This window comes from Prunus persica, chromosome G4 (genome assembly GCF_000346465.2).
Source record: "Prunus persica cultivar Lovell chromosome G4, Prunus_persica_NCBIv2, whole genome shotgun sequence".
Taxonomy (NCBI): domain Eukaryota; kingdom Viridiplantae; phylum Streptophyta; class Magnoliopsida; order Rosales; family Rosaceae; genus Prunus; species Prunus persica.
The window spans coordinates 5,932,648-5,946,826 of NC_034012.1; the positions used below are offsets into that span (position 1 = coordinate 5,932,648).

The 14,179-nt window shown below is 39.1% G+C and overlaps 1 protein-coding gene across 3 annotated transcripts; it reads right to left on the reverse strand.

Annotated features, from left to right (window-relative positions):
* On the reverse strand, positions 27-5,343 carry LOC18779826. Of its 3 annotated transcripts, XM_020562069.1 has the most exons (4): positions 5,010-5,343; positions 3,931-4,246; positions 3,650-3,766; positions 27-3,568 (listed from the first exon to the last, which is right to left on the reverse strand). In XM_020562069.1, exons 2-4 carry the CDS (start codon positions 4,213-4,215, stop codon positions 317-319), a joined length of 3,654 nt encoding a protein of 1,217 aa, XP_020417658.1. In that variant the 5' UTR covers positions 4,216-4,246; positions 5,010-5,343; the 3' UTR covers positions 27-316. The 3 variants fall into 3 exon arrangements, with proteins under 3 accessions (XP_020417658.1, XP_020417657.1, XP_020417659.1); XM_020562068.1 differs by having other exon boundaries at positions 3,931-5,342; XM_020562070.1 differs by lacking the exon at positions 5,010-5,343 and having other exon boundaries at positions 3,915-3,991.

Here is a 14,179-nt window from a genome sequence, read left to right on the forward strand (position 1 = left end):
AAACTGTGGGTATAAGAGCAGTCATATTAGCTCATACATTGTACGGCACCATAAGCATTAGATATATATTCATTAATAACATCGAGATTGAATTTCGTATTTCCTGCCAAAGCGCAAGATTGAGGTGAGCCCTCAAAACTAGCAGATTGACAACGTTCATTTTGAAGTCATCGTCACCCACAAAACCACCAGACACACCCGACGACTACTTGAAAGTTAAAATTCCAGTCAACATATCCAAAAAAAAGTACTTGAATTCATAACCAAGATCAGAGAGCCTAAGCAAAAATTGCATCGACCAAAATCCAGGAGCTTGTCACTGTTGTTGAGCATTCTTCAGATTATTCAACCTGGAGGTTAAAATACTCCACAGCCTCTTGTTTTCTCTTTCACTGTCAACACTTGCAGAAGCATCATCAAACTCAAAATCACGAGTTAATCTTGTATTTTGGTTGTGGGCTGTCTTAAGTTCAGAGTTTCTAATTCCGCCACTGCTTTGAAGAGCACCCTCCCTGTCTTCCACATTCAAAGCGGTACCAATGTCAGAGCTTTTGCATACATTACCACCGTTGATTGGAATAGCATCTTTCTGACTGCTCACATGCTTAGAAGTATCAATTTCAGAGCGGTCGTAGGTTGTCTTGAGTTCACATTTTCTGACTCCGTCACTGCTTTGAATAACATCCTTCCTATCTTCCACAGACTCAGAGGTATCAGTGTCAGAGCTTTTGCTACAGCCGCTGATTGGAAGAACATCCTTTCTATCGACCACATGCTTAGAAGTATCAGTTTCACAGCGGTCGTAGGCTCTCCTGAGTTCGCCTTTTCTGACTCTACGACTGCTTAGAAGAACATCCTTCCTCTCTTCCACATTCTCAGAAGTACCAATGTCAGAACTTTTGCAAACAATACCCCTGCTGATTGGAAGAACATCCCTCTTTTCACCCACATGCTTAGAAGCATCACGTTCAAAGTTTTTGAGACCATTACTAAGTATAAAAAGTCTCTCTCCAAATTGGACATTCAGGTCCCGAACTTCCTGAGAAGGTTTTGGCTTGTTGAGGCGACCGGCAGTGCCAAAAGATGCCTCAGACAGTTTACTGGATCTGTGCTCTTGAGATGGTTCTTGTTTGTCGAAGCAACCATCAGTGTTAAGAGATGCCTCAGACTGTATATCATTGGATCCGTGGTGGTTATTACCTATACCAGCATCTACACAAATTGCAACTTCTTTGGCCACTCTTTCCAACTCAGAGTGCAGATTCCTTGAGCTGCCTACATTACCGATGCTAAGATCAGCATTGTTTAGACAAAGTTCGACTCTTGGAAGCAACTCCAGTTCATTGCCTCTGCTACATTCAAATACAGAAAATTCATTTGCTGTTCCAGAATTTGGTTTAGGTATTTGCAGGGCTGACTCCTTCACAGTGAACTGACTGTTCTCATAACAATCTTGAGGCGATTTGTTAAAAATAGGATCCTTATACTCAAGGTCATTCTGAATGTTAGGATTATTTGCAAGGCTAGCAATTGGGCTGCCAACATCATGAAGAGGCTCTTTTGACGATACTTGTACAATCAGAGAAGTGTTTGCAATTTTCCTTTTATCATCAAGTGGCTCGTTGTCACTGAAGTTTGGCCTGATCAGCTTCCTTCTCTTGTGCTGCCCACCCAAGACTCCATCACTTCCTGCACTTTCATCATTCGCTCTAGCTTTGTCATCACCATTAAATTTCCGCAATTTGCTCCGCCGCTTAAAATCCACAAATGGTATCTCTTCACTCCTTTGATCATCTTTATCTTCAGTGGGTGTAGCAGAAATCATGTTTGACTTATCTGAAATCATTTCCAAGTAATTACTATCCAACTCAGAGTGTACTGTGGTCTGCTTTTTATTCTTAAACTTCTCTACATCATGTCGTCTAGTAGGTGGTTTAGATTTTTTTGACTTCACCCAGTCGTAGAGACTCTTGCTCACCATTGACATGACTTCATCCACCGATGAATCCTTATCATTTTCCTCATATGCAGCATCTGTACTATTCTTTTTGACATGCTTATCTGAATTCAAACACAAACGAGAAAACACACTTCTGTTATTCACAAGATCAGAACTCCTTCCTTCAGAAGTTTCAAAAGACTTGAGATCAGGATCAAAAGATTTATGCTCATGGTGGTCCACACTGCCCCGATCACCAGGATGAACGCGGCGTTGTAACTGGCACTCAAGCTCCTCTGGTGAAGTTACACTAGAAGTGAATTGTTTGAATTTCACCTTATGTGCTATTTCATGGTCAATTTTGTCTTGTGATGCAACAGAATGTCCATGATCAATCACAAAGGAAGGATAAGATGAAGGGCTCTTGATTTCCCTCTGATTACTTCCAATTTCTGATAAAGTTTCAGATGCTAAAGAAGGCTTCAAAAATGGTTCTCCATAACTATTTTTTCCAGTGGATTCTAAAGCCATTTCTTCAGAGTATGCCGTCCCTGGAAAAGGCATGATGTTCCCGTGACATGAGCGCTCATAATGGTCAGGTGCTGTGAATGGGACACGAACAACAAACTTAGAAATGTCACCTAAGCTTCGATTTGTTGTGTTTGGCTCAGTATACAAAGGATATGCCTGATTTCTCAAGGAAGGAATGCCAGCTTGGTCATAACAATCTTGAACAGAATTTGAACTGTGATTGACCACCGTCGATGGTGACGGTGAGCATGGATGGTTCAGAGTAAGAGCATCAGGATCATAGGGAAGAGTGCTGGTGACAATCGCATCTCCGTAGGATGCTGTATAAGAATGGCTAGTGATTTGCAGCTCCATTTGATGGCTAACAGTGGAGGTTGATCTAGTTTGACCTTGAATCAAAGAACCTGCTTCTTGAACAGGCATGCCCGGACGGACAGGTGTATCCAGACTAGACTGAAAGAAAGCAGGGTACTCAGATGAAATAGCTGGCCGAAAACCATTACCTCCACTATTTCCAATTTGCAACTTACCACTCATTAAAAACCTGGAATCATCATCAATTCTAACTTTTTCAAAAGGATAGCCAAGATTTTCTGTTGATGTAGCTGGCCCAATCTCAACATCCAAGTAATTGACGTTTGCTGCCGTTCCCTGCATTACCATGGCACCATCACCTAATCCAGATTTACTCAACTTTGGATACTCTGTTGACATGGATGCCACATGTTCAATATCCACATTAAGTTCATTCTGTGCCCTCTTGTACATTCCAACTTTATCCAGAAAGCGCCCAAAATTCGCACTCTGTACGATCTCCCCACCCTTATTGTCTACTTTATCACTTTCCAGCCTGCCACCATCTTCTCTTCCAACATTCTCAAAGGAGGTCCCCATATACTGAGTCATCATTGGCTCTGTATTGTTGTCAGCATCAAGCTCATTGTTTACCTTATCATTCAATACAGACCTGCCTTCATCGACTTCCCTGACTTTAGCAGTAGCATACACTGGGCTTGATTCTTTACTTCTCGCTAATTCTCTTGGAGGCCATTGATCTTCTACCTTTCGTGGACTGAACAATGTTAGAAGCCTTCGAACCTACAAATATCCATGATACAATACTTCAAGAAGGTGATTCTTAATCCCATAAGGGTCTGAATGAATGGGAAAGAAGAATACCTGAGCTTTGGAAAGACCAAAATTGAACTTCCATTTAGAAAAATAGTTTTCTTTGATTGCATCACTGAATTCAGATTCGTGAAGTGGATGACAACACCATATTTGTTTGACTTTTACCTGGATAAATGAATAACAAGAATCAATCAGATTGTCATAAACCAAAACATAAAGGAAACACTAGATAACTGAAGGTAAACAAAAGCACAAAAGCCTTCTCCCAGCTAAAATATTTAAGGGCATATATGATGACAGGATATGACCATACATTAGTCATACGGTACCTGTGCAGGAAACTGATTTCCTGATGACTTATATGCACGAGGGGAAATGTTCATTGTCCCATCAGAGCATGCCTGAAAAACACCATGAAGTTCTCTCCTCTCATATTCAAACAGAAACAAAATCATTCCTCTTTTAACCTGCTCAACAAAGTGGCCTTTTGCAGATGGAAGGCCAAACAGTCTTCGTCTAAAACACTCATTTTTTGTTACACTGCTTGACATGAAAATTGCACCGGATTCGGGATAAACTCCATGAAAAGTATCCTGCTCCTCGTCTGACTCCATAATTGTTCTTAGCAAAAGGCTGTCAAATTCACTAATCATGGGAACCATAACTATTGCTTACTCAGGTAATTTAGAAATTCAAAACTGGGTTAAGTACAAAATTGAAAAGGGTTTAGCACAAGGATATAAGTCCTGACAGTGAGGTGTTTAATCCAAATTTTCCATAATCAAACATATTTTGTGTCAGACCGGTTGTACACCAGGACTGAGAAAAACTACTGCAATAAACATATGACACCGAAAATATTCCAAACATTCATATAATCAGTTTGTTTCTATACCACTTTCATTCCAATAGAAAATGCATGCACATATTCTCCCTTTCTCCTCCTCTTGCAGTAAACCTAGTCTATCAAGCACAAAATTTCCTCAACTTGCATACCCCGAAAAACTAAGAATCTTCAGAAAATTATTATCATAACTTTTTCCAAAAATAAAAGATTGAAGGAGGTACAGTTAGGAACTATTTCTTATCACTAAAATGCCATTTTTTCTGACAAATAATAATTCCACAAATTTATTTTTATCTGACATATATATATATATTATATAACACGTATATACACACATACACACAGCAAATTAGATAAACTTTATCGGTAAAGAATTTACGATATCAAACAGAACGTCAAGCAAACACAAGCGCAAAGAGAGATCTGGACCAGGAGAAAAAAAAGGCTATGGATTGAAACAGAAAGCAAAAACAAGCAGCATTGAAAATTTGAATTTAAGAAAAAGAACCCGGAGAAATAGTAGCGAGAAAATAGCAGAATATATATGAATACAATACAAACCTACAGAGAGAGAGAGAGAGAGAGAGAGAGAGAGAGAGGTGTCGCGCCGTGGCTTCTCGAGAGCGGTGAATGAATTTGTTCAGAGTTTTTGGCTTTACGCTGGTGGAGCCACGCAGATATTCTTAAACGACGACGTGGGGACCCTGGCCCTTTTTTCAATTTTTTTTTTTCCCTGCTTTATGCGGCGATGACCATAACTGCACGACTCTTTTTGAGGTGCGCGCGCTTGGCCGATGTCTTCGCTTAGTATAGCCGCGCGGCTATACTCTTTTTATTTTTTAAAAGCCTCGTGTATAGCCGCACGGCAGTATAGCCGTACGGCTATACTATTATTAAAAAATAGGTCCGCCGGCATCACAAGTGTAAAAATAGTAGAGCCGGACGGCTATATTATTTTTAATAAAAACCGTAGCATAGCCGCTCGGCTATAATCCAAAACACCCGCTCGGCCTCAGCCCATTTTAGCCATGTCAAAAATAGTATAGCCGCACGGCTATACGATGTATAATATAAAAAATGGGCTACATGCCTGGCGCCTGGCGCCTGGCTCCTAGCTCCCGCATCTTCGAAAACCAACACATTAAGGGCTTCCCCTGGTATATCAGCAACAGCCAGACGTTGGTTCCAAAGGAAAGCACAAACTTTTTCCAAGTTTCCAAACACTCCCTGGGGCACTCTGGTAGTGAAGTAGCATTCAGTCCAAAGATCAAGAGACTGAACTTCAAGGAACAAATCTTGTCCATCTGTAATAACTTCCACCGTATGAGCAAAGCAGCCCCTGCAATCTGATTTGGCCCTAAGCACTGTTGTTCCGGCACACGCTGTCTCAGCAGCGATATGTCGGCTTTGTTGCTGTGCTTCAGGGGTCGCCATTCGTGATCACTTCTTTAAAACCTGCTTCACCGTTCAAGTCTGCTCTCTTGCAATAAAAACATGCCACTTTACACTCACCAGTCGATAAAAACATGTCACTTTACACTCATCATTGATTGATTTTCTTCCTCAAAAGAATCCATAGCTGACGCAGCACAAGCAACAAAGGTTTCAAGCGAAACCTTGAGTAACAAGAAATCTGGATTCCACCAGAAATTAAGAGGAATTCTCTTGGGATAATTTTATTAAAATATGAGATAATCAGAAACGTCAGACAAACCTGTCTAAATACACAACTCTCAACCCTTGAACTGCTAGGGGAGTTATTACATTAAAACTGAAAAATAGAATTTATTCGGAGAATTAATTACGAAACTTTGAATGCAGTTTTGGAAGGCCAAACGACCTCAGAATGCCAAAATCCATTGTACATCACAGCAAAGCTGTGAGTTTGACTCGTGGCGTCGTTCCCTTTCCGAAATGGTATTTTACGTCCTAATCGGAGCTCGGACAACAAATCTACAAATGTCCGCTACGTCCTTTTTCTAGCTCAACCGCGATCAAATCTGCCATCTGTTCTACATCAATAGCCCTAAAAAATAGCAAATACACCGGGGATAGGAGGAGGTCTTTATTTTATAAGGATCTAATTTTGTGAGAAGTACGGAGAAAAATGCCAATCTTACTAGAAAGAGGAAAATAATATTTCCCAATTCTACTAGGAATAGAAAACTAAATGGGAAAATAATAAAAACTGGAAACCAATTACACACAGAAAACCAAATAACAAATTCAAGGATGACAAATAATATTTCCACAATTTATTTTCTTCTGACATATGTAGATTATAATAAATTAAAAATTTGAGACACAGAAGGAGATATGGCCTTTAGCCAATTTGGCTAGATTGGATGTGCTCTCCACTTTGCACCCAAATTCAAATCCTCTTCTCCGTAGTTTATATTAGATTAAAGTATAGAATATCGTTTCTGAGACAAAGAAAGAAAGTTGATAGTTGGTACCTATTATTCGATTAACCAATGTCAACACAGAAAGAAAGCACAACTTTCTGCATCTGCAGTATACTAATATAAGATGAGTGAATCAACCAACTGGCAATAGGATTGAGGTCACACTTAGCCCTGAAATGGCATTTCATCTTTCTCTCTTTCTTTTTGTTGGACTTTCTTTCTTTTCTATAATCTTTGAACTGTTATACTTAACCTTTTATTTTTTTTATAAAAAGAACTTGGTGAACAAAAGAGCCGGAGGCAAGATTTTAGTTCACATGGGGCACCCTCCAGTTATGTTCATAAAACAAATTTCAAGCTTGCACGATATATACAGTAAGATTCCAAATAATATGAGGAAGGATAGGCTGGTTAATTCAAATTAGTCAATGGAAAAAAGAAACAATATGCAAAAAATGATGATAACAATAAAATTTCCAAAAGAGAGAAAACATAAAAAATCCACAAGAAGATTGAACACCAACTTGAGGAGGCTTTGGGCAATATTTAAGTGAGTGAAATCATACTTCACTCTAATCGCACCTAACTCTTTTCGGTCTCATCCCCTTAAAAGTCAAGAGGCTGGGTTTATGTGAAGCAAAATGTTCCTTGTCAGGATCGTTACCGACCTCGATCCTTGTAATTATCTCCCTTTCCATATCATAAGTAAGAAAACTTTTCACTCCCTGCAACTCAAGTTTACCATAAATAACTCTGACTGGCGCCCAAATTTGATTCTTCAAACTTGGATTGTCCTTTAAAAATTTATAGGGAACTACTATCTTATTTTCACTCCATTTATGGTCCTTGAAGTCTTCCAGCACCAATATATTAAGGGCTTCCTCTACAATCTCACCAACAGCCAAATGGTGGTTCCAACTGAACACAAAAACTTTTTCCAAGTTTCCAAACACCCGCTCGGGCAGTCTAGTAGTGACGAAACATTCAGTCCAAAGATCAAAAGACTGAACTTCTAGGTATAAATCTTGTCCAGCTCTAATGATTTCCACATAATGAGCAGCCCCTTCAGTCTGATTTGGCTTTAGAATATGTCGTTTCAGCAAATATTTTTCATGTTGCCCCCATATAGTTTGGTTGGAGAGTTTCAGAGGTCTCCATTGGCAATCAATTCCAACTGTTAAAACTTTAAGTCCTACTTCAGCGTCCAAATTCCCCTGGATATAAAAATATGCCACTTTACACTCACCAGTCGATAAATTCAAAACAAAACACATTGTGTTGATGTATGCATTGAGCGCATGAGGCAAGTAGAGTACTTGGTGCATCGCAAAATTCCTAATACGGAAAACTTGCGAAGAATAATTTTTCTCCAAAAACAAGCCGCAAGAATTACCGATAAGCTTGAAATTTTCTTCATAAAAACTGACCGAATTGTTATAGTCCCATCTGTATCGATAAGGAAGCCGTAGAGGACTGGCCCGAACCCAATGTTTTGCAATGAAATCTTCTTCTTGAAACGTGGAACACCATTGCCTGCACACACACTTGAACCTTAGTACAGACTCTACAGGCAACCGGCTCAAAATCTCAATGATGACTTCGAAGGGAAGCTCCGGTAAGCAAGGCCTTCGATATGAGCTTGTACATATTGTTAGGGGCAATTGGCCTGAATATTTCTTGGACAAGCATCGCCTCTTTTTTGCTCCAAATATATCTTCCAAGGGGGAAGTTCTTATCTGCAGATCAAAGAACATAATATACAAAAATGAATTATTTATTATAATGATTTAGAAAAGAGTGCAATTGTTGAAGGACACTGGTTCCCGCATTGACTTCCATCATTAAAGAAACCTACATGGGGATGGAGTTGCTCTCCAGTAACTTCTTCATTGGCAGCGTTGCCTTGATTGTTCGACTCTGGTGCTTTCTTGGCACTCAATTCTTCTTCATAAACCTTACACAAAACCCAATCATACAACTGCACAGTAGAATTAAAAGCATATAGTTAATCATACATGCATATTGAAGTGAAGTGAGGAGAAATACTGTAAAACACGTGTGACATCATAATGAACATTAGGTGTGCAATGGCGCTTCTAGTAAAAAAGCTTATCAGCAGAAGTGCTTTCATAAATAGTTTAGGACTAGTGGTGAGGAAAAAAGTTACTCACAAAATAAGGGCTTTGTGATACTGCTGCCGTTCCCCCAGCTATATACTCTAACATAGTCCAGTTGGTTTTTGTTGAAGCGTTCCTATGACGCCCAGCAAAAAATCGTAATGACTTTTTCACTCCAATTATCTCAGTACCTTGTTCAATGTTTTCATATTTACTAGTTGGTATCCAATACCCATTACGAGCTTTGCGTCGTGGCAAAGTAGAGTCTGTAAATTTCCGCTCGACTGGAGTGAAGAAATACATCTCTTTCTGTTTTGCAAACGCATACATCTCTGTGAACAAAAAACGAAAAACCTATCTCATAATTTGAAGTCTACCAAAAAAAAAAAGAAAAAACAACCAAGGAAAGAAACGAAAGAAATTTTACGTGAGAGTTGGATAGGACTGTATTCATAGAAGGACAATTCGTCAATGATTATGTTAACTGGGAGAGGATCGCCGGAGATTTTTCTCTTCAAGAAATGTGTAATCAGTTCTTCATCTTTGGGTTGAAATCGAACTTCAGGATGTAACGACATATAATATTGCTCACTGGCCATCGTTGATTGATTTTCTTCCTCAAAAGAATCCATAACCTAGAAAACATATAGCAAATACACTGGGATGGAGAGGAGGAGGTATGCACACAGATCTAATTTTGTGAGAAGTAGCAGAGTAATCAATATCCTACTTGGAATATGAAACTATAATCCGAAAATAATCCTACATGGGATAGGAGGAGGTGTTCCATTAAATTTTTGACATAATTTTTTTTATTTTTTATAAGGACATAAATTAAAATAAACGAATGTTGATAAATTAAAATTTGAGACCAAAAAAAGAAAAGAAAAAAGGAAGTTGATCAACAATCACAATCTATTGATCACTTACACTTGTTCATGATGGTGGAACGGACACTTTTGGTTTGGTTGAATTGAATCCTCTTATGCGGTTGATATTGTATGGATTATGATTTGCTTATGTCTCGCCAATAAATTTTTGAATTTTAGGGATCACTATTTTCATTGTTGATATCTTTTGCTTCTATTAACCAATGTCAACATAGACAACACAACATTCTACAATACCCCTGAGAAGGAATGGGTCTTGGTTTTTGAAATAGAGTTTGAGAGCAGTCTACCGTGGGATACTAGGATAAGTATAGAGTTACTTATCTTGTGTCTTGTGGATATCAGCTACAACCGTGGGACAGCTCGCAACAATATAAAGGGCTTGTAGATCAAGTGATTAAGAGGAGCAAAGTGTTGCTTGCCAGTCAGTAAACTGGGTTCATTCCCGAGCCCATTTGCGATCCATGTAATTGTCTCCGTTTTCATATCATACAAAAGAAGACTTTCCACTCCCCGCAACTCAAGTTTATCAAAAATAACCCTGACTGACAAAATTTGATTCTTCAAACTTGGATTGTCCTGTAAAAATTTCAAGGGAACTACGATCTTATTTATGCTCCTTCAAGTCTTCTAATACCAATACATTAAGGGCTTCCTGTATTATCTCACCAACAGCCAGACGGTGGTTCCAACGGAAAACAAAAACTTTTTTCAAGTCTCCAAAAACTCCCTGGGGCAGTTAGTAGTGAAGAAGCATTCAGTCCAAAGATCAAGAGACTGAACTTCTAGGAACGAATCTTGTCGATCTCTAATAATAGTGTCCACCGAGCGGCCCCTTCAGTTTGGTTTGGTTGTAAACGATGCGTCCTACCTATTGGTTTTATTTTGGTGGGGGAGCTTCAGGTGTCTCCATTGGCAATCACTTCCAACTGTTAGAACTTTAAAACCTGAGTCATTCATGCCAAGAACACCCCACTTTACACTCACCAGTCGATAAATTGAAAACAAAACCCACTGTGCTGGGTTCACACAATTGATATGGCAAGTAGAGTACTTGGTGCATTGCAAAAATCCTGATACAGAGAACTTTAGAACCAGGACACTGCTCCAAAAAGAAGCCACAAGAATCGTTGATAAGCTCGAAATTTTCATCGTTATGATCGACTAAAGAGTAAAAATTCCATTTGTATCGATGAGGAAGTCGCAGAGTGCTGGCCCGAACCCTATGTTTTGCAATGAACTTGGCTTCTTGAAATGTGGAACACCATTGCCTGCACACGCACTTGAACCTCAGTATAGTAGACTACAGGCAACCAGCTCAAAATCTCAATGAGGACTTCGAAGGGGAAGCTCCGATAAACAAAGCCTTTGATATGAGTTTGTATACATTGCTAGGGGTAATTGGCCTAAATCAGTACAACAGAAATAATGCACCGTATGAAGCTATTACAAGAAGACAGTGAATTGCAGAAGCTTCATGTACAGTATGTAATTAGTGGTGGTGTCTTGACAGAAGCTGAGTTCTGGGCAGCTAGGAAGAAGTTTGGCGATTATGGAGATAGCAACCCAAAGCCGAAGCTCTGTTCACCAGGCGTTTCTTGCTCCCCAGCAAGACGACAGAAAAAGACTTCTGGACAAAGTATTTTCGAGCTGAATACCTCCAAAGCGCAGGGTATGCTGCTGCAGCTGAAGCAGAAGCCGCTGAGGATGAGGAGCTGGCAATGTTTTTGAAGCAGGATGAGGTATTGGCGAGGGAAGCTCGTAGAAAGCTTGACGGGTTGATCCAACTTTGGACATGGAAGCTGACCAAGGAGACGATTATACGCATCTTCATGATCACGGGATATTCTTTTGGGATGAGGTGTACTTCCTGGATGTCCAAATGCCCTTATCACCTGCCACCGCCATTGATTCTTGCAAAAGGAACAGAGGAAGCTCAGTGAGGTGATGAGCAAAGGAGAGAGAATTTTAGGAAGATTGCGGGTGATGTCCTGTGCTTCCTATTTTGGTTCCCAATCTCTAGTTGCTTTCTCTTCTGTTTTGGAACCCATTTCCTTAAATTAAAAGTGACACCTGTTGTTAACATCTTATCCTACTGTTCTCGTATCAATTATTAATGCTTCATTATTAATGCTTTTGCTATATGTACATAAAAGAAAGAGTTTATAACTTTATACTAGCTAGCTTTTAGCTGAAATCAGTAGTCTTTTATAACAATTTGTTTCTATGTCTATGTTTTCAGTATGTTCAGTGCCTTAATAGTTGCAGTTCAGAAGAAGAAGCCGTTTCTAAAAGAAGGGAGCTTTCCAAAGAGAATACAGATGGCGAGGAGGCTACTGCTAACTCTGAGGACACTAATGGTATCGCTTTTACTTTTACTTCATATGCAATTAGATAGTGAGCTTCTGTTTTGTGACATCACTTGATTGTAATCATAATGGCAATGACAGATGATCTTCAAAAGGGTCCTCCTTTGTCTCCTGCGAAGGTGGATGGGGAAGGAGACACAAGTCCTCTTCTTTAGCTCGTTGACAAAGAGTGGTTTGCTTCTATTTGCCTTCCCCAAAAGCACTTCTCCTGACGTTGTTGATACTGTACCCAAAATTATTCATCCTGTGGAATCCGGGAGTTGTGTTTCACCCCTGTGAGTAGATAATTTGCCTGTTTCTCACACATTATATTTTCTTTTAGAAACAGTTAATACAAAGTTGTGCTTAATTTGTTTTAAATATTTTTCTGTATCTTTTACTGACATTAAACATTATATGCATTTCAAGAAATGCATTTTTAATCAATATCCCACGGAAATCCCAAATGTATTTTTCTGTAGGTACAGTATTCTCTTCTCCAATTGTTCATGTTTCAACAGAATCCATCTCTTGCCTCCTATAAGTTTTAGGTGAGACTAATTCTTATATGCAATGATCCCCACATGCAGGAAGCTTATAATACTGGAAATTACATGAATGCTGTTGCTTCTAGACAGAAACCAGAAAATATAAGTAGTGTATTGTACCCTGGAAACCGTTCGTGAAGGTTTGCTTGTTTCTTCTTAATGCAGTTATTTATAATATATTTTGAATATGTATTGTATTGTATTGTATCAAAAGATGATACGCTCAAGTAGAAACTGGCTGTACTCTTTTTAACCCAAACCAAAAAAAAAAAAAAAAAAATCCATAGTATAGCCGCGCGGCTATACGTTTAATAATAAAAACCCATACCCGCCGAGTATAGCCGCGCGGCTATACTATTTATAAAATAAATAAAAAAGGACCCGTCCAGGCGCAAGCGCCGCCTCGCCACGTGTCAAACAAGTATAGCCAGTCGGCTATATAAAAATCTGAGTATAGCCGCGCGGCTATACTATGGCCCGCTAGCGCTAGCGCCATTTCGTCACGTGTCAAAAATAGTATAGCCGTGCGGCTATTAAAAACTCGATTTATTTTAAAACCCTCAGTATAGCCGCGCGGCTATACTACTATGTATAATTTAAAAAGGACCACCGCTGGAGACTAGCGCCTGTGTCGCCACGTGTCAAAACGGTATAGCCGTTCGGCTATACAATTTTTTTTAATAAAAACCGTAGTATCGCCGATCGGCTATATATAAGGATTCGAGTATAGCCGTACGGCTATACTAATTTTTTTAAAAAGGGGACCTGCCTGGCGCTAAGCGCACATTTTGTCAAGTCAAAAATAGTATAGCCGCCCGGCGGCACTCTATTTTTTTATAATAAAAAATAACCCAAGTCTATCCGCGCGGCTATACGTTTTTCAATAATAAAAACCATAGTATAGCCGCACGGCTATACGTGTTTCAATGAGATGAAGATTTTCCATTGTGCCTATCATTAAGGTTTTTATAGATGTGCTGGGACAGTTTATCGACATATTCTGTATAAGAATTATACGGATAGCTTGAACTCTCAAACTTTAGGATTTTGGAGTATAATATTAATCATGCTGTTATTTCCCTGCGTTTCTATATCCACCATGTAAACATTTAAAAAGTTTGTTCTTTGTTTTATCTGCATGTTTATGAGTAAATGTACTCTCTTACACGTTTGGAGAAAACTCATCAACTCAGTTACCTAGTTTCTATGTGGATGACTCATTTATATTCTCATTTTATTGCCTAGTTTGTTTCCCTTTTCACTTTATTTTGTATTATAGGGGAAAGAACTACGATTGAAGCAACAAAACATAATTTGAATATTTAAAGAGGCTCGCAGTAACTTTGATAAATTTCCAAAGATGGTTTGAGTCTTAATAATATGTGTTTTATCATATTATAACATGTTACTACTTAATCTGGCA

Bases quoted from the DNA above. Each gene is read 5' to 3' on its own strand.
- LOC18779826 (XM_020562068.1), bottom strand. From the start codon at position 4,263: ATGGTTCCCATGATTAGTGAATTTGACAGCCTTTTGCTAAGAACAATT. The intron at 3,767-3,930 runs GTACCGTATGAC...TCATTTATCCAG, and splicing joins GAAATCAGTTTCCTGCACAG to GTAAAAGTCAAACAAATATG. The intron at 3,569-3,649 runs GTATTCTTCTTT...GGATATTTGTAG, and splicing joins TTGGTCTTTCCAAAGCTCAG to GTTCGAAGGCTTCTAACATT.